Source organism: Ascaphus truei, chromosome 8, assembly GCF_040206685.1.
Source record: "Ascaphus truei isolate aAscTru1 chromosome 8, aAscTru1.hap1, whole genome shotgun sequence".
NCBI lineage: Eukaryota > Metazoa > Chordata > Amphibia > Anura > Ascaphidae > Ascaphus > Ascaphus truei.
The window spans coordinates 100,725,157-100,750,609 of record NC_134490.1 but is presented as its reverse complement, the minus strand read 5'-3'; the positions used below and the strand labels follow the sequence as shown (position 1 = coordinate 100,750,609).

The following is a 25,453-nucleotide window of genomic DNA, read 5'->3' as shown; positions in this document are numbered from 1 at the left end:
GCATAACATTTTTAAAGGAGCAGTTCCACTTAGCAACTCATACTTGTGTCAAAACACTTGGCCCTGTGACATCATCTATATCAATTTGTATGTTGACTTCATAGAGTAAGAAATTACTTTTGCATTTAGGATTTTTGGCCTTACATTTGCAAACGCATCTTAACAAATATCCATAAAACCTTGTTTTTTGGCTTAGTTAGAAGTGTTTTGTGACTTGCATGTCACGAAAGAAAAGAATGCAGTAGTTTGTTTTTTATTTGAAGATTTCAGTGATCCAGTCTTGCATACGTTTTCGAGAATCAAAAGGCCCGCTATTATTAAAAGACAAAATAATCCATCATTTATTTGCCCATATTTCCAAACCATTTAACAATTACAGTAGGGATACGAGATCAATGTGAAAGGGGGAAGTAAATGTAGTTTATGCAGAAAATAAAAAAGCGTACCAATTGATTAGAATTTCTCCTTTAAAGAGTCAGTAACTCCTAGCACCAAGGTTCATTCGTACTGTTGTATGTATTGTAGGCGATTTGTTATTATTAAACAAATCTGACAAGTAAAAGTATTTTTTTTTTAATCCTTTTTTGAACAATATTTCCATGTTCACTTTCACTTTATTTTTTAACGAATCCATGTTGAGCATTCTCCCTTTGCTATGTGGGACTGTCGCTTTAAAGAAAGGGCATTGTGAAGTATTATGTTGCTTTAGTTTCTGGCAGTAGATTTAAATCAATAGCATTACCCAATTACCTGTACCCAATTTTCCAACTCTATATGTCCATGAAATGTCTGTGAATTGACTGTATAACCTCTGTTCTTTTAATGTAACCATGTATTGTTATAACTCTGTGCCTAGGACATACTTGAAAACGAGAGGTAACTCTCAATCTATTCCTTCCTGGTAAAACATTTTTATAAATAAATACAATTATTATTCATGAAATAGTATTAGACATAGTTTAGGTAAAACAATACAGGGACATGAACCAGTAGTATTTTCTTTTTCAAAGTAAGCCAAATAACCACTAGAATGGTTTAGTATCAAATAATATACAAGCTGCTGCTTGAATAGTGTTCTATGCATTATTTGGGAGTCACTAGATAGAATCTCTATAGAATAGATGTTTGAAATCTAACCTATCCGTTGTTCAACACTGCTGAAATTTGCTCTGAAATAAAATAAGAATGAGGACTTCTTTTGAACCTGTCTGTCTTAACCGTTACACTTTCCTAATGTACCTGGTACTGTATGGAAACTTGCTTGTTTTTTTAGATGCTAACCACTTCAATGAAGAATTGACTGCATTACCCAAAGTGTTTTCCCCATTCACCCTCCTATGCTCATTTCTTTAGCATTGCTTGCCTTTTTTCTGTCTCTCTCCCCGCTGTTCCCTATCTCTTTCACCTCTTCCCCTCCTCTTCATTAGAATCCCGCAGTCAGCAGTTTACTCACTGCTTTGGTTGTGAAAGTTGCAGCCATTTAATGCTGCGTGATACGAAATATACACTTTCAATTAATCCCAGCCAAATTGTCTAATCACAAAAGATATTACATAAAGTTTTTAAATACACCCGAAATTATTTTGTTACGGTGTAAACAATATTTGAAAACGCTTTTCTAAGACTTTTCTTTTTTTAAGGCATTATTCACCCACATTTACCCTATTTAAATTGGGGTTTTTGGTGGCGTGGAGGGCAACAAGGGGGTTGAGTACAACTTTCGGCAATTTACATTTAAAATAATTATACACAACCAATTCAGTTGATTGTGTGAGGTAGAAGCGTAATCTGATCTATTGTATAATTTGCTTGTACTGGTAAACATGTTTATTTGCAAAAGGAGATCTATATATACAATTCTTTTTATTCTCTAGGTATTCGAATTCCATTAATGTGGAAGAACTCTGAACACTTCAGCAACAAAGAAAGTACGTAGCTATTTATTTGTATATTTCTATCAATAAGATTGTTAGCCATTTTATCCGACTAAAATGGAGAAGCATATGTAAATCAACTGACCAACACTGTTTTCATTGTACACAGAACATTATTCAAAAACATCTCCTGCTCAAGCATATTTTAGCCATTTGTATTGTATTGTATGTCTTTATATAGCGCCATTAATGTACATAGCGCTACACAGTAGTAATACATGTGGTAATCAGATAAATAACAGATAATATAAATAACAGATCATGGGAATAAGTGCTTTAGACATAAAAGTAACATTTAGGAAGAGGAGTCCCTGCCCCGAGGAGCTTACAGTCCAACATTTCTAGTCACTGTTCGCTATTCATCAGGACATCAGATCTACCACTGAACTGGCATATTTACGGAAGAGTAGCCTTCTTGAAAATGTTAATATATGTACATATGTATGGGAGAGGGAGTGGCTCAGTGAGTAGTGAGCAGGGGAGCCTGGTTCAATTCCCGGTGTCGGCTCCTTGTGACCTTGGGCAAGTCATTTTATCTCCCTGTGCCTCAGGCACCAAAAAAAAAAAAACATAGATTGTAAGCTCCACGGGGCAGGGACCTGTGCCTGCAACATGTCTCTGTAAAGCGCTACGTATAACTAGCAGCGCTATACAAAAACATGCTATTATTATTATTATTATTACATATAGTGGGTGTATACACACACTATCACTTGTGACCACATTCACATGTCTAAGACAGGTCTGCAGCCAGGGATTCTGGGAAATGACATGCAAGTGAGCACACAGTATCACCTTTGCTGTATGCCAATTTTAAGAAATAATGGTGAAAAGCAGATGTAACCCCTCTATTTTTACTGTACCTTATACTATTCGCCTTGTGCTGATATGGGGGCCTGAGTCCTTATGCCTATGATAAATACCACACGTGCGTGTAGCAAACGAAGGGGACAACACTTGGATATATAACTGATTTTATATATTAAACGGTTAACATGAACCTTGTGATGCTTAAACAGGATCACCACACACATCACAATACAATTCTCATTACAGTTCACATAAGCGATGCACGTGTGTGTATGTGCGTGTGTACACGCATGCGCATTGGAGCTCGTGTCTGTAATTGAGTGTAGCAGTCCTGTACTTTGCAAAGGTTTGTTTCGGTACCGCTATATCCTATGATGGTCGAGCCCCTCTGTTGGCAGTTTCTCCTCTGTACCGCTTCCGAATCTCTACTGCTGGGCTATCCGACTCTTTACAAGTATAGTCTGTTTGTATCTTCAGTTTTTCTTAACTAAAGTCCGGACATCAATCGTTCTGTTTTGGAGATGTTATCAATATATACATCCCTTTTAGCTGTAGACAGCTCTTCATGTTGTTATTCATACCTGAATTAAACTGGAATATGCTAGACAGATATCAAATTTGTTTGTTTGTAGTTTTGCGCCTGTCCACCAAATGGCAAAGGTGGATGTGTTAAGTTAGGCTGCGCTTATAGTGCCGGTGACGCAACGTCGCTTCAAAACAAATGCATTGAATATGTAGCATGCGCTTATATAAGGCGCGATGGCGACGGAGCGATCTGAATCTCTGTAGTCAGTAGAATTTGATTTTTACAGCGACGGTCTCACCATGTGACAGACTGTAAACCAATCAGATGGCTTCTGATGCAGGGAGAGGGGGATGTGTGGGATTGTGTGTGTGTGTGGGATTGTGTGTGTGTGTGTGTGTGATGGGATTGTGTGTGTGGGGGGGGATTGTGTGTGTGTGTGTGGGGGGGGGGATTGTGTGTGTGTGGGGGGGATTGTGTTTGTGTGTGTGTGTGTGGGGGGATTGTTTGTGTGGGGGGGGGTTGTGTTTGTGTGGGTGGGGATTGTGTTTGTGTGGGGGGGGGATTGTGTGTGTGTGTGTGTGTGTGTGTATGAGATCAGGGCTGCCAACAGAAATCAGCCCTCCCCCCCCCCTCGACCCATAGCGCACCTACCACGGAAATATTTTTTTAGCGCATAACTTTTACTTAACCCCCCAATACATATAAAAATACACCCCACTCCCACAATACATATAAAAATATACCCCACTCCCCCCCCCCCATACAACTACAAATTACCCCAACCCCCAATACATCTAAAAAATATCCCAATCCCCCCCCAATACATCTAAAAAATATCCCAATCCCCCTATATACAAATATAAAATACACCCCCAATATATATAAAATTCAGGCTTACCTTGGGGATGATCTCAGGTCGGGCCAGTGGCTGCAGCGGGGGGGAGGGGACAGTGGCTGCAGGGGGGGCGGTGGAGGGATCACGGCAGGATTGCGGGGGGGGTGGCGGGGGCCCGGCAGCTGGCGGGACTGTCGACGACTGGCGGGACTGCGGGGGCCCGACGGCAGGTCCCAGCAGTTGCTGCCGGCTCTGCCCCGCTGCCAGCACCTGTCAGTTACACAATGGCTGCATATGCGCACGCTGGGCCTCCCTCACGCCGGAAGCTTAGCCCAGCTTACTTCCGGCGCTGCCAAGAGACTCGGCACCGGGTGCAGCGGTTTTTTTTTTTTTAACAGGGGGCCAGGCACAACAACACCGGCAGACCCCCCCTGTTGGCGGCCCTGTGTGGGATTGTGTGTGTGTGTGATTTGTGTGGAGGGCCGCCAACAGGGGGGACTGCCGATGTTGGCATCCTGGTCCCCGTGGGTCAGGAGGATCGGCCACCTGCGCAGTCTGCCAGTTCATTTAAAAAAAACGCTGCGCATGGTCTCTCTGATGGCAGCTCCAGAAGTCAGCTGGGCTAAGCTTCCGGTGTGAGAGGGAGGCCCGGCACGTGCGTGAGCAGCCAGCGCGGGACAGACAGGTGCCTGCAGCGGGTCAGGGCCGGCGACAACTGCTGTGACCTGCTGCCGGGCTCCCCGCAGCACCACCAGCCGCCGGGCCATCGCCAGCCATCGCCCCCCACTGCAGCATCGCCAGGCTCCCGCCACCGTCCCCGCGGTTCCGCCAGCCCCTGCAGTCACAGCCCCCTGCAGCACCACCTCCCCCTACAGCCACCGGCATACCGCGCCCCCCTGCAAAATTTGTTTTTCCGTGGTAGGTGCGCTATGGTTTGGGGGGGGGGGCCTTGCTCCTTTCATTTGTCCTGGGCCCCATGATTTCTGTCGGCGGCCCTGATTGTGTATGTGTTTGTGTGTCTGTCAAGTGAAACACACTATATGAACAACTTTAAAATAGTAAATTCTCCCGTAATTTAAAGTAAAAGTAAAGTAAATTCAGCATACAAACAGAAATTAATACTCCTTTCCATTTCAGCCTTGTCCCCACCCCTCTGCCTTCTGACTCCCTTTGTAGCAAGAGATGTCTCCCAAACTCAAATTACAACTTTCGCTTGGGCTACGGAGACGGGAGACGTCATCCGTAGCTGTAGCCGTAGCCGGCACTATAAGCGCAGCCTTAGTTCGTGTATGTAGAGTGTTGTAAGTCTCAAAAAGGTGCCAGACTGATCCAGCAATGCATTACAAGTCCTCATTGTTTTATGGCCTTGACGTTATCAAAATTTGGTTGTTTTAATATTTTGTTGCAAAATGTAATTGTTCAATGAGTTCTACTTATACTTTGTGTTCACTCACTCCTGATAGTTTTGTGAGCTGAGACAGAGTGCAATGTCAATTGCTTCGGAGAAACCAGCTTGTAGCCTCTTATATCTCATATTTTCAGCAATTAATGATGCAGCAGATAAGAAAGCCACTCTATGGCTATCTCATTGCCAATTATGAATACTTCAGGGATTTAGTTGACTCTACTAGGTGGAAGAAGTCTGTGTGCTACACTTTGTCAACGAATGATTGCTTCATTGCATCCCCCCCAAATCCGAGGGTCAGAAGAGGATTTGGGGTATTGGAATCATCCTTTGCGAATATGTTTGACCATGGCAACTTCAAAAGGAGGAGAAGAAATGGGACCAACAGATTGAATCATACTTCCCAATCTCGCAATGGGACACCATTTGAATATCATCGTGAACAGCAGCCGCAACCTGATTATACCTTCACAGGTCCATCTCGTAACCTGGTCCTACCTGACTACTATCTACAGAAGTCGAACCTTGATTTTACCTCTAATGCTCAGTATATCTACCGAATATCGCCGCATCAGCAAGGTTGACAAGAATTCTAACAAAGGTAAATACAAAATATTTTATGAACTTTTGTGCCCTATGACACCAATAGCCTGTAATACTGATTGTTGATTGATATGATGCCGGTAAGTTGGTTACAGAAGCCTCGCGCGATCCCATTTAATTTAAATGACTTGGGGAAGATTGTGGGACCGCTGCAACTGCCTGCACCCCCAAAATAATCCTGCGCCCCCCAGGTGTATAGTACCTGTATAATTAAAGTATACTCTACTTAAAGCATTTTCTTTCTTTTTTTCAGAATCGAAAGCATGCAAACTCAAAACCCACAGCACACAGCCATCAGATGATGAAGATTATGGTGTGAGATGTCAAAATCAATATATTACTTTACACTTTATTACTTTTCTACTCTTTTCTACTCTTTTTCTAAATCTTCTAATTCACACTTTTGGCACAGTGCATGCTAGTCCACTGTATCTGATAGATATATCACGTTTATGAAAAATTCACACTGAAATGTTTAATGCTTTTTCCCCTCACATAACTGCGTGTGTGTGTTTGTATCTTTACACACACACACTCACACACTTTCACGCAGTGTTCCCGTTGTGTTACATTTCATTGATGCATGATACTGTAAATAAAGAACAGCTGGGTGCATGCATCACACTACAGTTTAGCGTTCCGTCCCCCATTCCCTCCCCCCTTTCATAGCAGAGAATTAATACATATACTGCAGTCTGTGTGTACACACATGTTTGTTTATTGCATTGCCTGTGCTCCACCTTTTTTTTGATGTTGGGGTTATTGGATTAAGCTGTGCATTGACTTCACAGTGGCTCCTTCTGTGAAGCCTAGCCAGGCACTATACACTATTAACTGAAATCCCCTATCCCCAATCCCAAACCCCCATCCAGCCAAACTTACCCCCCGTACCTGAGAGAGCAGAATGTAAGGTTTGTAACACAGCACACTTTGCACGCACGCATGCACACTATTAACTGCCATCCCGCAACCAACCCCTATCTCCAAAACAGGATTAGCCACCGAAAAAGGATACCAAATCAATTGCAAAGTGAACCAAAATAGGAGAGAATTTTAAACGGGTTTTATTTCTCACAGTACTGTAGGACTGAATACCACCTTTGTGTGTGTGGGTATACTGTATGTATGTATGTGTGTGTGTGTGTATTATATTATAATATATATTATATTAATATATAATATATATATTATATTAATATATATATTATATATAAATATAACTGTATGCTCATCCGCATGTCTTAGCCAGGTCTGCAACCCCGCCTTTCACCATTATCACCCAGCACACAGCACTTCCACTGCAGCAAGGGATTCTGGGGAATGACATGCAAATGAGCACACAATGCCACTTTTTGCTTCAAAAACCATTTTTAACATGGTTCCCTATAGGCTTAAGCTTGCTGCATGGTCACAGCTTTGAGCACAGCCAGGGTTAAGGTGCATACCCAGAAAACCCACCCACAGACAGCTGTTTCGACCTTTATGGGTCTCATCAGTGTGGGGTTGGTAAACTGGGTATGCAGAGAAGCTAAAGAATGGGGTTTACCATACTGAGTTAAGTTATGGTGAGTAAAAAAAGTGACAAAAACCCTCCACAGCAATATAATACAATATTAATACAATATATATATATATTAATATATATATATTATATATTATATTAATACAGGCATACCCCGCATTAACGTACGCAATGGGACCGGAGCATGTATGTAAAGCGAAAATGTACTTAAAGTGAAGCCCTACCTTTTTCCCACTTATCGATGCATGTACTGTACTGCAATCGTCATATACGTGCATAACTGATGTAAATAACACATGTGTAACAGGCTCTATAGTCTCCTCGCTTGCGCACAGCTTCGGTACAGGTAGGGAGCTGGTATTGCTGTTCAGGAAGTGCTGACAGGCGCATGCATGAACTGCCATTTGTCTATTGAGCGAGATGTACTTACTCGCGAGTGTACTTAAAGTGAGTGTCCTTAAACCGGGGTATGCCTGTATATATATATATATTATATTAATATATATATATATATATATATATATATATATATATATATATATATATATATATATATATATATACAGGCATACCCCGATTTAAGGACACTCACTTTAAGTTATTATGTGTATTATATAAGTGTATTATATAAGTGTATTATATAAGTGTATTATATAAGTATATATTAAGTGTATTATATTAATATATATATATATTAAATTAATATATATATATTAATATATATATATTATATTAATATATATTATATTAATATATATATATTATATTAATATATATATATTATATTAATATATATATATATATATTTATATATATATATATATATATATATATTATATTATATTTATTTATATTTATATATTAATATATTATATTGTGGTGGGTGTTAGAGTTTGAGCTTACTGGGAATGTGTGTCAATAAATAAATATATTATTATTATTGAAGTATTTAAACTTTATACTTATTACTTTATATGTTTTGTCAATTGGATGTAGCATTCAGCACCCCTGTCTTTTGTTGTATACATTTGTCACGCCCAGTTAGCACTCTTTTTGACATAAATATATCTTCATGATGTGGTGGGTGTGGGAGTTTGAGCTAGCTGGGAATGTATGTGTTAAATAAATGTATAAATTTATGACAAACGGCTTACTTAGGGGGCTCCGCCGTCTGTCTGGATCCACTAGAACACTGTCTTTTAATCTGTGTCCCACTTATAGCCCTTTCGTGGCTCCCCATGTCGGCTGTTGCCTTTAGTATGCAAGCCAGTGTCACTGGTGCTCTATGAAGGCGGTCCCCGCACTTCAGCCCCCCTTAACCCTGGTTCTCTTTTACCGTCCCTGCAAGAGTCCTGTATCCTTGGGTTGTGGGCATGCTCCAGGACTGTGTGTTGCATGTGCTCCTCTGCTGCATTGTACCTTTCTATGAGGGCCACCAGCTCGTCTGCATTGTGGGGGTCACTGGCTGACCTAATGGCGTAGGCGGAGGGAGGTTTCCTCAAGAACTGGTCCATTGCCAACCATTCCACGATGTGGCTTGATGAGTTGATCTCGGGTTGCAGCCACTTCCGGGCGAGGTGGATTAGGTCGTACATCTGGGATCAGGGGTGCTTTACCCAATGTGAAGAACCATGCGTGGAACCTGTGGGCATGAACAGCCGTGGTTACGCCAAGGCGGGCGAGGATCTTCAACTTTGCATAGACGTTCGCTTCGGCTGGCTCTAGATCAAAGTAAGCCTTCTGGGGTTCGCTGCTAAAGAAGGGTGCGAGTAGACTGGCCCACTCTGCTTCTGGCCAACCCTCTCTCTGTGCCGTGCGTTCAAAAGTGAGAAGATAGGTTTCAACATCATCCGAGGACCCCATGTTCTGAAGGTAGTGGCTTGCCCTGGTCATTTTCGGGGCCGGGGCTGCCTCTGCCAGTGTGGCCTTAGTGATAGCCTCTCTCAGGACCCCGTGTTTCTGCTGTATGATCTGGGCGAAACGTTGTTGCTGTAACGCTTGTGCTCACCACGAACAAGGTGGGACCCCTGTACTGAGGTGGGAAAGTATAGAGCTGCGCACCCACAGAAGTGGAGGCACGTCTGGAAAGTGGATTGTCAATGTAGCCAGGCCTTGGTTAGAGAGAGTGGGTTAGTCCAGATACTTGCCGAGGTCGTGGGGCGGAGCCAGCAGCGTAGTTGTTATCCATTGTGCCGTGGTCAGGGGTTGGAGTCGGTGGGATAGTTGAGTGTCCGATAGCCGTGGTCAGGGATGGAGAAGTGTGGGTAGCCAGAGGCATGCCGGGGTCGTTATCCAGAGAGTGTCCAATAGTCAAGAAGGGTCGGTACACATGAGATCAACAGGAGACAAGATATGTTAGGTACAAGGCAAAGGCACAGCAAAGCAGGAACACAAGGCTACAAGGGTTTATGCTCAACAATGAATGACTGAGCATGCAGGGTTTAAGGAGCAAGGCTGAGCAATCAGTGCGAAAGGCGGAGCGGAGGCGCGGACCCTGCGTGAGCAGGGATTGGACAGAGGATGCAGGATACAGGTGAGCAGTGATAGGAATGTTGCCACGCAGCTGGGACATGAACGTCACGTGCATGACACAAGCGGGAGTCGGGACCAAGCTCTGTGATGTTTGCAGAAAGCCTTTGTGTGCGTGTGCACTCTAAGCGGCGCGGAGGTGTGTGTGGAGCAATAGGTAAGGAGGGAACACGTCGCAGGGAATGTGTTCCCCGATTCCTTACAGTTGCTCCTCTCTCAGTAAGCGAGTTGTCTCTTGCTGGGCCATTAGCAGCTGAGTTGCATTAGTCTCTTGCTGGGCCATTAGCAGCTGAGTTGCATTAGTCTCTTGCTGGGCAGCGACATTGGGTACCAACGCACTCGCCACTTGGTCCATCTTGTTTTACCAAAAAAAAAAAATCTTTTTTTTTTTTTAAAACATTCTTTTACCTGCAGATCTTTTAGTGTTCTGTCCGCATTCTCCACCATATGTGACAAACTGCTACTCAGGGCGCTCCACCATCTTTCCGGATCCACTAGAACACGGTCTTTTAGGGTGAGGGAGACGTGAGACAATGTTCCTTTTAAGCAGGCTTCTGCCTGGTTTATTCAGTCCCAGGCACTGGGACTGCAACACTTTGAAAACAATGTACAAAATAAACCCTGTTCAACTGAGCAATTACTAGACACGGGATCACCCTGACTAGGGTTGGCGGCTTGCTCGCTTCCAACAAATCAAAATAGCACACTGCACAGTCAAAGGTAGTGCATAGTTACATAGTAGATGAGGTTGAAAAAAGACATACGTCCATCAAGTTCAACCTATGCTAAATTTAGACAACAGATACTTTATTCTATATCTATACTTACTTATTGATCCAGTGGAAGGCAACAAGAAACCCCAGTGACATATCATTCAATGATATCTCATAAGGGGGAACAGAAATTCCTTCCTGACTCCAAGAATTGGCAATCGGATTAATCCCTGGATCAAAATCATTCCCATGTATAATTATTTGGTATATCCCTGTATACCTTTGCTATCTAAAAAGATGTCCAACCTTCTTTTGAACAAATCTATTGAATCTGCCATCACAGTCTCCATGGGTAATGAATTCCACATTTTAACTGCTCTTACTGTAAGAAAACCTTTCCCCCCCCCCCGATTCCTTTGTACTGCCCGTGGGATAACTAGTTCTTTTGAAAGCTCATTGTATTGTCCCCAAATATATTTGTATATAGTTATCATATCCCCTCTTAGACGCCTCTTTTCTAATGTAAATAAATCTAATTTAGCTAGCCTCTCCTCATAAGTTAGATTGTCCACCCCCTTTATTAATTTGGTGGCTCTTCTCTGCACTCTCTCTCGTTCCATAATGTATTTTCTTAGCATTGATGCCCAAAATTGTACACCATATTCAAGGTATGGTCTTACAAATGCTTTGTAAAGGGGCATAATTACAGTATGTTTAATTCCCTTTCATCCATTGCCCGTTTGATGCAAGATAAAATTTTGTTTGCCTTTGCAGCTACTGCATGACTTTGGGCACTATTGTTAAGCCTGCTGTCTACAAGCACTCCTAAATACTTCTTCAAGGATTCCCCCAATTTATCCCCATTTAATTTGTAATTCGCCTTTTTATTCTTGCATCCCAAATGCATAACCTTACATTTATCTGTATTAAACCTCATCTGCCATTTACCTGCCCACGTTTCCAGTCTCTCCAAGTCCTTCTGAAGAGAAATTACATCCTGCTCTGATTCTATTACCTTACACAATTTAGTATCATCAGCAAAGATGGAGACTTTGCTCCCGGTGCCAACCTCAAGGTCATTAATAAACAAGTTAAAAAAACAGGGTCCCAGTACCGATCCCTGAGGTACTCCACTCACGACTTTAGCCCAACCTGAAAAAGTTCCATTTATGACAACCCTCTGTTGTCTGTCTTTTTAACCAGTTTTCAATCCAGGTCCATGTATTATTACTGAGTCCAATTTTCTTTATTTTGTACACCAACCTCTTGTGTGAAACCGTATCAAAAGCCTTTGCAAAATCTAAGTAGACCACATCAACTGCATTGCCCTGGTCTAAATTCCTACTTACCTCCTCAAAGAAACAAATAAGGTTTGTTTGGCATGATCTATCCTTCATAAATCTATGCTGACTATTACTAATAATTTTGTTATCCATTAGGTATTCCTGAATAAGATCATGTATTAAACCTTCAAGTTGTTTCCCCACTTCTGAAGTCAGGCTTACAGGTCTGTAATTCCCCGGTTGTGATCTAGCTCCCTTTTTAAATATAGGCACCACATCTGCTTTACGCCAATATTGTGGTACTGAGCCTGTGGAAATGGAGTCCTTGAATATTAAATATAATGGTTTGGCTATTACTGAGCTTAACTCCTTGAGAACTCTTGGATGTATGCCATCGGGGCCAGGTGCCTTATTTACTTTAATTTTTTCATCTCCAATAATCTGCCTACCCATCTCACACTGAAAGGGTCCTATATTTTCACTTCTCGTTTTTTTGTTATTAAGGTACTTAAAGAATATTTTAGGGTTGACCGTACTTTCTATTGCAATCCTTTTTTCATTATCCATTTTTGCCATTTTTGTTACATTCCTTATAATTCTGATACAATGTCTCTATCCCTTCTGACTTAAAGAATCTAAACGCCTTTCTCTTCTTGTCCATTTCCTCCCCTACCTGTTTATTTAGCCACATCGGTTTTGACTTATTTCTTTTATACTTATTACCCAAGGTATACACTGATAAGTGTGCTTTTCTAACAATGTTTTAAAGACTGACCATTTATCTTCTACATTTTTCCCTGCAAAAACATCATCCCAATGTATTACTTGTAGATTAGACCTCAGTTTTTTAAATCTGCCTTTCTATAGTTTAAGGTCTTTGTTGAACCCAAGTAATCTGTTTTTTGATAATTTATTTCAAATGAGACCATGTTATGATCACTTACCCAAATGTTCCAGGATTTGAATATTTGTTATTACTTCTACATTGTTTGATATGACTAAATCCAGTAACACCCCTCTCCTGGTTGGTTCCTCAATTTGTGTCATATAATTGTTTTTAAGCATCCCCAAAAACCTGTTTCCTTTTGTTGTAATGCTAATCTCATTGCCCCAGTCTATGTTTGGATAATTAAAATCCCCCATTATGCAAACATGACCCAGTTTTGATCCCTTCTCCATTTGCAAAAGTATTTTAGCTTCCTCATTCTCACAGATATTTGGTGGTTTATAGCATATTCCCACAAACATTTTCTTTATACTTTTACCTCCACTGCTAATTTCTATCCACAAAGTCTCTACATTTTCATCATTCCCTTATAGTACTCAAATGATTTACCCTTTTAGGGGGAAGGGTTCTCACCTTTCTGCTTACTGACAGCCTTCCTGCCTCCAGGCTCTTGGGTAGAGAAAAGAGGAACCAGGAAACCAGCTTTAAATACCTGTTTTCTAATTTGCAGGACAGATGACAGAAATCAGGCAGCAGACAACTCGGGTCTGGATCCCTCATCCCTCCGTTCTAGCACCTGCAAAACTGTGGGATGGAGGACATCCCTTTTGTGGCTGCTCTTCCCAGGCAAAACAGGATAGAAGCTGTCCAGTATCCTGGGAGGCCTATATATCGAATTTATTTCCATTCCCTGGTTTCTGTCACAATATACATATATATGCTCCCCCTGGATCGTGTGATACAAGTTCTACTGTTTGGGGAATAGTGAAGAAAACCCCACCAGAGGGTTGAAGCAGGGGGTCTTTACAATATATTTTATATTTTCACTTGTGAGATTTTGTATAAGCACTGATCACCACACAAAGTCACTTGGTATACATAGGGCATTTAGCGCCTTTATTGCACCTTTCTTGCACAATATAAATATACACAGCTCAACCCCGTTATAGCGCGATCGGCTACAACGCGGATCTGCTTATAATGCGGTCTGAGTGTGGCTTCCGTTTAAAATTTAAAAATGTTTTTTTTAACAGTTTTTTGGGGGGCAAACTTACACACAAACGTACACGTACACACACACGTATGTATAAACATACTGTACAAAGAATTATGTATGCATACACACGATTATACATGAGTGTATGTATATATGTAAATGTATACATAGTGCTTAGGAGGGTGGGAGTTGCTCAACGTAATGTAGTTCACTTTTTAGAGGTATGCTAAGGGAATAAGCATAGCAATACTCAAACAAGAACAGAAACCCTATAGTAAGCACTCCATCTCTACTGATTTTAATTACATTTATTGATAATAATTATTGTGATGAAAAGAACTTAAAAGAATAAAGTTAAAACCTATGAGATGCTCATGGCTAAGGGACTCCACATTGTGGCTATGTATCAGCCTAAATTATGTGAAAGGTTCAAAACACTTACAGCAAAAATAAAGCTGAATGCATAACACTAAGTTATATATTAATCTATGCCCTATGTAATAGAGCTCAGAACAAATCAAGTGTCAGACATGTAATCTAGCATTTAACAGATGATACTATGTATATCCAGAACCACACCCTAGTAAGAGTCAAGTCTCACACTGTATTTGTGTGTGAGCTAGACTCTGGGACAATAGTGCACATTTGTTGCAGATATATAGTCATGGACCATAAAATAGAAGTCCATGTAGAACCCCTTTTTTTAGCAGTGTAAATACACAAACCTTTTAGGTATTGAAGCTGAGTACAGTGAATACCATCACTCCGTAGAGGGGAGAGAACACACACACTTAGTTCAGAATACTGCATCTGGATATATATGGGGGGGGGGTAGCTGAGAAGGGAGCTGGTTCCTGGCCGGGACACACACAGACAGCTGACATCCCGGCACAGGCTGCGTGAGATCCTCCCCCCGCTCCCCCCTCTCTTGCAGACTCTGCACAGCACACAGATCAGCAGCTGCTGCGGGTAAGTGCTGTGGGGCTGCTGCCTCGACACCGGGCTCAGGGAGAGCTGCGAGGGTTATCCCAGCTCTCCCCCTCTGGCGGACGTGGAGTCCCTGATTGCGATTCCGGTTATAACGGGGTCGGATCGGGTGGACCCCTAGGACCGTTTTATAACGGGGCACGTGTGTTTGTCTATATATATATATAGTTAAGTTATGGTGAGTAAAAAAAGTGACAAAAACCCTCCACAGGAAAGCAAATATGCAAATATAACTGTATGCTCATCTGCATGTCTTAGGCAGGTCTGCAACCCCGCCTTTCCCCATTATCACCCAGCATACAGCACTTCCACTGCAGCAAGGGATTCTGGGAAATGACATGCAAATGAGCACACAGTCACTTTTTGCCTCAATAACCATTTTTAACATGGTTCCCTATAGGCTTAAGCTTGCTGCATGGTCACAGCTTTGAGCACAGCCAGGGTTAAGGTGCATACCTAGAAAACCACCCACAGATAGCTGTTTCGACCTTGATGGGTCTCATCAGTGTGGGGTTGATTTTACTGGGAATCACCGGGAAATTCGCAGAGCTAGCCAAGTAAGAATAAAGTTGGTCGCCACTGTATATATATATATATACCACACTTATTAAGGTTATGGTGGGTAAAAAAAAGTGACAAAAAAAAGCTTATTCATGTAATGTGAGCTTGAGATAAAAGGTGGCACTGTGTGCTCATTTGCATGTCAGTTCCCAGAATCCCTTGCTGCAGTGGAAGTGCTGTGTGATAATGGTGAAAGACAGGGTTGCAGACCTGTCTAAGACATTCAAATGAACATACAGTAATATTTATTTATTTATAAAATATTTTACCAGGAAGTAATACATTGAGAGTTACCTCTCGTTTTCAAGTATGTCTTGGGCACAGAGTAAAACAAAATAATACATGGTTACAAATACAGTTACATAAATGAACAAGGTATACATTATATACAAGACATTGCATGCACAGTTAAAGAAAATATATATTATGAGCGTATGAAACAGTTACAGACCAGATTAAAGTGTGAGACAGCCTTAGATTTGAAAGAACTTAAGCTGGTGGTGGATATGAGAGTCTCTGGTAGGTTGTTCCAGTTTTGGGGTGCACGGAAGGAGAAGGAGGAACGTCCGGATACTTTGTTGAGTCTTGGGACCATGAATAGTCTTTTGGAGTCTGATCTCAGGTGATAGGTACTGCATGTGGTAGGGGTGAGGAGCTTGCTCAGGTAGCTGGGTAGCTTGCCCAGAAAGTATTTGAGGGTGAGACAGGAAAAGTGAACTTTGCGCCTAGACTCTAGTGATGACCAATCTAGTTCTTTGAGCATTTCGCAGTGATGTGTGTTGTAGTTGCATTGGAGAACAAAACGACAAATTGAATTGTAGAGGGTGTCAAGTTTGCTAAGGTGGGTTTGAGGAGCCGAGCCATATACTATGTCTCCATAGTCAATAATTGGCATTAGCATCTGCTGTGCAATACGCTTTCTGACCAGGAGACTTAGGGAGGATTTGTTCCTGTAAAGTACCCCTAGTTTGGCATAGGTCTTGGTTGTCAGGGTATCAATGTTCATCCCGAATGTTAAGTGTGAGTCAAACCATAAGCCCAGGTATTTAAAACTAGTGACAGATGTTAGGGTGGTTTTAGCGTTGGTTCTAATCAGGAGCTCAGTCACTGGAAGCTTTACAAATTTAGTCTTGGTCCCAAATACCATTGTTACCGTCTTGTCAGTGTTTAAAAACAGTTTGTTTTGGGAAATCCAGTTTTCGAGTCTCAAAAAGTCAGACTGAAGTATGTGTTGAAGGTCAAAGAGGCTATGGCTGTGTGCATACAGGATTGTGTCATCTGCATACATGTGTATTGAGGCTTCCTTACAAGCTGTGGGAAGATCATTAATGAACACTGAGAAGAGTAGGGGCCCCAGAACAGAGCCTTGCGGGACACCACAGGTGATATCCAGGGGGTTGGAGTTAGAGCCTGAGATGGACACATGTTGGGATCTTCCTGATAGGTAGGACTGAAACCAGTTTAAAGCATGTTTCCCTATTCCAGAGCTCTGGAGTTTGTTAAGCAGGATAACATGATCAACTGTGTCAAAAGCCTTTGCAAAATCTAGGAATACTGCACCAGTGAGTTGTCCCCGTTCCATTCCGCACTGGATTTCATTGCAAACTTTTAGCAGGGTAGTTACGGTGGAGTGTTTGGGACGAAACCCAGACTGGAATTGGCTAGGGAAATTTGTCTTGGTGTAGAAATCGCTTAATTGGGAGTGGACACATTTTTCCATAACTTTGGATAGAATTGGGAGAAGTGAGATTGGCCTGTAGTTTGATACAGTGTTTTTGTCCCCACTTTTGAAGATTGGGACAACTCTGGCAGTTTTCCAGGTCTTAGGGATATGGCCTGCAGACAGGATGGAGTTGACTATGGACGCAATTGGTTTGGCAATGGCTGGGGCACCAAGTCGTAGGAACCTAGATTGTAGTAAATCGGGTCCACATTGGCTGCTTAGTTTTAGTTTGAGGAGCGCTTGTGTAATCTCCTCTTCAGATACTGGGCTAAATTGAAAATTGTGGGCAGTGTTGGGAGGGGGTGGGACTATAGGGGTACTCCCAGGATGAGATTCAGGTTTGGGGTTTGTGCTGCGTTTCGCTAATAAGTTAGTGGCACACCCCACAAAGTAATCATTGAATGCATTTGCAATGTCAGTGGGGTTTGTCAGAGTAATATCCCCCTTAGTGATGGAAAAGAAGTTATATCAGTGGCGCTCAACACTGTAGTGATCAAAGCAATTCTAATAGATATTATAAAATATATATTATAAAATATACAACCAGAGCCACGGAAATCGCCCGTCCGATTGGATGCTCCACGTGGTAAGGGTGAACATGTAAATATACAAAGAAATCAAATCATAGCATAATACTGTAAAACATACACATACATAAACAATCAACACTTAACAGACGCTGAGAACAACAGGTAACTACTCACAATGGCATTTAATATGGCATATCATTAATATCATAAAATACACTTATTACACATAAAATAGTACATAAAAACATATATTAGGTTCAGGCAAGATTCTCCAACTCGGGTGGGGGTACCTGCTTACCGAAAACAGGATGTAATCAGGCAATGGATAATTCAAAGAGTATCCCCTCTTATGGATAGCTGCTGCTGCTGCTGTTGTTAACACCTGGGCTCAGACGAGGAGTCTCTTATGGGCAGGGACAGGTTTTTCCAGCTAGCTGCGTCTGCCTCAGTCCTCTCCCAGCACTGCAGAAGCTCCGGGACCACACACACAGATACTTCCTGGTCTGCCCGGGCCACGTGCACCAAACACAGCAATGCTGAAATGTTGGATATTCCTACGCCAGCATGTGATTTACCACAGCTCACAGCTCCCAGCTTCGGAAGGGTACAGCACTCACACCCGAGTAGTAGGGACCTCACAGAACCACCCTACGCGTTTCGAAAGTCTTGCTTTCTTCCTCAGGGGTAAAAAGTAATGAAAAGTAGTCCCTGTAAGTCCCGAAACATATAGTCCCGGTTTAAAGAGACAGTGCATCCTTGTGATCTTGATCATGCGCAGATGAAAGGACTGGGACACTCAGCGTGTGGACACTCATGGACATGACATACAACAGAGAAAAAACATATATAAAGGAAATAAAAGAATATAACAATTAGTGCAATACATAAAATACAGATGTGTATCTGATACCTATATATCCTCATGGATAGGAAAAGAAATGTAATAGTACACATATGAATAAAACAAAATGCTTAACAAAAAATATATAAAAAATATATAAAAAATAATAACCCTATTATTCGTTATTTTTTATATATTTTTTATATATATTTTATATATTTTTTATATATATTTTATATATTTTTTATATATTTTTTGTTAATTATATTTTTTGTTAAGCATTTTGTTTTATTCATATGTGTACTATTAAATTTCTTTTCCTATCCATGAGGATATATAGGTATCAGATACACATCTGTATTTTATGTATTGCACTAATTGTTATATTCTTTTATTTCCTTTATATATGTTTTTTCTCTGTTGTATGTCATGTCCATGAGTGTCCACACGCTGAGTGTCCCAGTCCTTTAATCTGCGCATGATCAAGATCACAAGGATGCACTGTCTCTTTAAACCGGGACTATATATTTCGGGACTTACAGGGACTACTTTTCATTACTTTTTACCCCTGAGGAAGAAAGCAAGACTTTCGAAACGCGTAGGGTGGTTCTGTGAGGTCCCTACTACTCGGGTGTGAGTGCTGTACCCTTCCGAAGCTGTGAGCTGTGAGCTGTGGTAAATCACGTGCACATGTAGGAATATCCAACATTTCAGCATTGCTGTGTTTGGTGCACGTGGCCCGGGCAGACCAGGAAGTATCTCTGTGTGTGGTCCTGGAGCTTCTGCAGTGCTGGGAGAGGACTGAGGCAGACGCAGCTAGCTGGAAAAACCTGTCCCTGCCCATAAGAGACTCCTCGTCTGAGCCCAGGTGTTAACAACAGCAGCAGCAGCAGCAGCAGCAGCTATCCATAAGAGGGGATACTCTTTGAATTATCCATTGCCTGATTACATCCTGTTTTCGGTAAGCAGGTACCCCCACCCGAGTTGGAGAATCTTGCCTGAACCTAATACAGCTAAACCCCGTTATAACGCGGGTCTCGGGGTCCACCCCGAGACCACCGCGTTACTAACGGGGTCGCGGAAAAAAAAAATGGCCGCCGCGCTTTAGCGCATATTCATCCCGCGGGACAGGAGATGGGAGCGGGCATGTCCCTCCGCTCCCCGCTTCCCCCTGTCACCGCGGGACAGCCCGCGGGGCAGGAGATGGGAGCGGGGATGTCCCTCCGGTCCCCGCTTCCCCCTGTCACCGCGGGACAGGCCGCGGGGCAGGAGATGGGAGCGGGGATGTCCCTCCGGTCCCCGCTTCCCCCTGTCACCGCGGGCCTCCATGATGCAGTGGCTATGTCGTGCACTTTTAAAACAACTGCGCATGCTCAGTATTAGTAAGTCAGACATTTCGCACATGAAGCAGTTCCGGTCTGCACCAGCTGTATGAGCCATGTGTCCAGTGAGAGCAGGGATCTGACACGCTGTTCCTGCACCGCTGCTCTGTGCTGAGCCTTGTTGATCATCTCCTACCCCCTGTGTGCCGAACTATAGTCTGCACCATGCCTCCCACCATCCTGCACCACAATGCTGCGGGTAATGCCAACCACTGTGTGTGTTTGTCTCAAACAGTGTGGAGTGATTGTGTACGCAGTGCCATGTGTCGTTTTGTCTGTTATTGTGTCGTGTGTTCTGCTGTTAAATCATGCAGTGCTATGTGCATGTATGGTTGTGTATTGTCTTTGCGTCTTGCAGTCTTGTGACTGTGGCATGTTGTCATTGCATCATGCAGTATCCTGTTGTGCTTTTTATAATTGTCAGCAATTAACAAATGTCTTCTGATCAGGGTGCTATTTATGCTGGAAATAACAAACTGCCTTAAGTACAGTAGTGAGTGACATTTAAACCATGTGGCAATCATATTGAATGACTGGTGTGGGCTGTCCATGTTGTGTAACCCCACTTTGAGGTGGTAGCCAAACAATTTCAGATTGTGACCACATTCCCTATAATACTTAATTTTCAGTGCAGTGAGGCACTCTGATTGTTATATCCTGTTCGTGTTATTTTGTACATTAGTACAGCAATACAATTACAGATTACCTGATAGCTGTGCAACATCTGAGTGTCATGTGCCCTGGACCTTTGTAACTACAAACTGGTCTGCAATTCTCTGATATGACAGGCTGCCACACACACTTCCACATCACAATTCTGCCTGTGTGTTCAGTATTCTTGTTTGAACAGACACTAAAGCATAAGGTAACCCTACAAAGGCAGAATAAATCAATACAGTAAAAACTGCTATAGATGAATACGTGGACGTTTGCTATACAGTGTAGGTGTAAACATTAATTGGGAGCCATTTACAGGTGTGAGAGAAAATGAATCAAAGCCTGTTACAGGCGTATGAATGAATAAAGTTGCTGGATGCCTGCAATAGGTGTATAAACAAATTATTGAAAGGGAGTGTGCTATAGATGTAGGAATAACTATAAATGGGAGTTTGCTATTCAGTAAATGGGAACTGCTAGAATTGTATGAATCAATTTTAGCCTGCTGTGTGTGTGTGAGTGTGTGAGGGTCTGTGAGTGTGTGTAAGTGTGTGTGAGTGTGTGCAGTGTGAGCAATGAGCAGTGTGTGTGCAGTGAGTGTGTGCAGTGTGTGCAGTGTGCAAAAAAAAAAAAAATTTTTTTTTAAAAATTAAAAAAAAATTTTTTTTTTTTTTTTTTAAAAAACGGGAGCCACGGGAAAACCGCGTTATAACCGAATCGCGGTATAGCGAGGCGCGTTATAACGGGGTTTAGCTGTATATGTTTTTATGTACTATTTTATGTGTAATAAGTGTATTTTATGATATTAATGATATGCCATATTAAATGCCATTGTGAGTAGTTACCTGTTGTTCTCAGCGTCTGTTAAGTGTTGATTGTTTATGTATGTGTATGTTTTACAGTATTATGCTATGATTTGATTTCTTTGTATATTTACATGTTCACCCTTACCACGTGGAGCATCCAATCGGACGGGCGATTTCCGTGGCTCTGGTTGTATATTTTATAATATATACTTTATAATATCTATTAGAATTGCTTTGATCACTACAGTGTTGAGCGCCACTGATATAACTTCTTTTCCACTTCTATAGCCTGACTAGGGGTCAGGGTTATATCACCGGCTGCCAGCTCACTGTGGGATATAGCGCTACCTATTTGTTTTTTCTACCATCCCCCTTAGTGATATTACTTGGTTGTTGATGGTTAGGAGCCTGGAATATATTGTTGATAACCTTCCAGAAGTTAGCTGGGTTTGATGTATTTTGGTGGAGATTGTCAGAGTAATATTGTGCTTTTGCATACCTTGTTTGCCTTGTGCACACGTTCCGCAGGCATCTGTAGTGATTGAGATCCTTGGTAGTGCCAGTTACTTTGTAGCTTTTCCACAAGGCATCCCTGAACTGGTAGAGTGCTATAAGGTCAGGTGTAACCCATGGAAGGTGGGCCCCCCGTACCCTTATTTTGCGTAGTGGAGCATGGGTATCGCAGAGTTTTAAGAACTCGGATTGGAAATAGTCGAGCGCAGAGTCAGGGTCGGGAATTAAATCGATTCTGTGCCATGGGCAGTTGGTAAGGTCATCCAGAAACTGTTGTGGGTTAAAGTTTTTAAATGTTCTAGTGAGGAGAACTTTAGGGCTTGAATGGGGCGGTTTAATTTTCCTTACACAGGTGGTCTCCAGAGGTCTCACGCGGAACCACGGAACAAACCCTTTAGGGGGTGCTGGTATCCCTCTGCTTGGTTTACATGCCGCGGTCACATGATCGGGACCTTTAAATGCAGAGGGATACCGGCACCTCATAAAGGTGCCTGTATCTCGGGAAGCAGGGGGTCCCCGGATCTGAAAGACTATGAATAAAAATGTATTTTAAATCATTTTTAATGTGCCGATGTTTGCGCAGAGAGAGCAGCGGTTCTCTCTCTGCTGCAAACACATCTCGCCCCCGCCGGCCTATAGTATGATTGATGTACATATACAGTACTGTATGTGTACAGTACTGTATGTTAGGGGTTATAGGGGTTGTTGTTATACAGTATATATATATATATATATATATATATATATATATATATATATATATATATATATATATATATATATATATATATACACTGCATTACAATTCATGAATTTATGCCATCTGGCGGACACGCGAAGCATTGCAGCCTAGTAAATCCTGAACCATTATCAATTAACACATCAACCGCGCGTCAGCCGGGCATGACCCTGGCTGGGAACGCGGCATGCTCCGGGTGAACAGCGTGGCATTCCAGGAACCAGCCAGGGACAAACCGGTGATTTGTAAGAATAAAGTGTGCCGCAACAGTATATATGTATATGTGTGTGTATTGATACCACATACACTCCGTGTAATGTTAACGGTACCCTCGAGTTGGACAATGATAACCAATATTGTTATGCCAACGGTGCTACGGGATAAGGATAATGTATAACACAAAAAGCGAAAAGTATCCCAAACCAGCACACGGGTGTACCAAATTATAACAATTTATTAATTTCACATACTTTAAAGGACAATACAAGAGATTAAAAAAGTGGCAGGGGCACCCTAATATAACAACTGACGGGTCATGATAACTGAATAGAGAGTAGTGAAATTCTAGTTATTTTTATAGTGACCAAACACTTTGTACTCAAATAGACAAAAATGATGTGATATCTGGGTGAACCTAACAATTGTCTATAGATACAATAGCTCTCTCAATGCAGCATGGGACAATTATTCACTGCATAAGTAGTGACCTGATAGAGGAATGCTGTCACATGTAACCATTATTTGCTAAATCCAAATCAGAGGATTGTATGTCACAAATAGTGGCATAAAACCATAGAGCTTGCAAAATATTGATTCCAAAAGTATTCTCTTCCAGTTGTGTTGCATGTGAATATGGAGAATCAGATAAGCAGAAGAGCAGAAAGTTGCCAGCAGAGGGGATATTTCCCTAAATGCAGGCTGTGACACTTGATATCTTCAAATAGTTGATAACTAGATGAAGTCTCATATAAAGACAGAATAGTCAATCCAAAAACATCAATATATAATGTGTCACAGTAGATTAGATGAAAACCTTACAGGCTCAGAGTGTGTTAATTCAGAGAGAGTTCTCTACAGCAATGTAGGTATACACATAAGATATAGCATAATGTGTATAGAAAGTCAATGAACAAAGCAGAAGCATATGTGCATAAATGCATCAGTGCCACAAATTCCGAGAGAGACTTTCTCAATAACAAATGCTGACAAAGATGTAAAGTCAGAGTTGTGTTTAAGCATGAAGTGCTTGGCTACTGATGGGGTTTTTTTAATTACTTTTATAATTTTTGAAAACAAAACCCCACCCCCATCTTTAGATTTAATTATATCATCCCACCCCAGCACTGCACCTATTCCCGCCCCACCACCGCACCTAGTCCCGCCCCCATGCCCGCTTTAAAAAATAAATTGAATAAATTCCTAGTAAGAACAACATTCGTTTTTGACATAATTTTATTTATTGTATTACATTATACTACAATTAGTCCTGGTTACGTGTGTGTGTGTGTATAAATATCGGATTTACAAAAAAAGCCAGATGTGAATGACTAGTTTCCTGCACCCTTTATCCAGTGTCTGGATGCCCCCGCTTCACAATATCTAAAGCAGCAATCCCAGCTAGGATCTTACCTGATCCGAAGTCCCTCTATGTCCAGGTACCCTCATTCCCGCAATGTTATACGTTGAAGGGGAGGTGTTCCCTACCTTTCTTCTAGGGGGGATTCCGATGCCTCCCGTCTGAAGCTTGAGAGTCAGATCTGGAAGAAAGCAGTATAGGTTATTTCGGTGTAGGTATAGGGCAGTTAAGATATACAGGGTAAATAAGGTATCCAGATACGGGGAGGGGAGACAGACAGAGAGAGGAGGGAAGGGAGACAGAGAGTGATGGGGAGACAGAGAGAGACTGGGGGGTGGGTGACAGACTGGGGGTGGTGACTGACTGGCTGGGTGGGGAGGAGGTGACTGACTGGGTTACTGGGTGGGGAGGGGGTGACGGATTGGGGGGTACCTCTGGTGTCCTACACGTACACACGCGCACACACTCCCATGCGCACACACACACACACACACACACTGTCTGACACACACACACACACACACACACACTGTCTGACACACACACACACACACACACACTGTCTGACACACACACAACGTTGAGCAGAAGCAGCAGCCCCCCCCCCCCGCCACCTCCCGTAGCTCACAAGAAAGTTTACAGAAGAAGCCGACACCACAGATGACCCCCCTCCCCGCCTCTCAGCTCGCAGGAGGCAGCGAGGACTGCACGCGTGCTCCTAGGAGGGAGGAGGAGGGGAGCGGAGGGGGGAGAGCCAGGGGCAGCACTGAATGTGGTTGGCCAGCGGAGCCCCTGGGACTCGAAGGGGTGTTGTAGAAAGGAAGAGAGAAAAGGCCGCGACCAGCACCATGCTCCCGCGCCCATGTCCTGCCCAGCGGGCAGCCACGGGGACCAGGGGGAAAGCGGGGGACTGGGGGGGCAACACCCCTGCTACTATCTCCCACCTCGCGGGTAGACACGAGGACTGGGGGGGGAAGCGAGGACTGGGGGGGGGCTTATCCAACGCTCTTACGACGCTTTGCAATGTTGTGTATG

The 25,453-nt window shown here is 42.5% G+C and overlaps 1 protein-coding gene across 2 annotated transcripts in view; it reads left to right on the top strand.

Moving 5' to 3' along the window:
- RTKN2 (rhotekin 2) overlaps positions 1–25,453 on the top strand; it is a 243,539-nt gene that overhangs the window by 97,105 nt on the left and 120,981 nt on the right. For both annotated transcript variants that reach the window (XM_075612971.1, XM_075612972.1), the window contains one exon: positions 1,875–1,928. In XM_075612971.1, the coding sequence (XP_075469086.1) occupies positions 1,875–1,928 (54 nt within the window). The remainder of the gene's footprint in view (positions 1–1,874; positions 1,929–25,453) is intronic.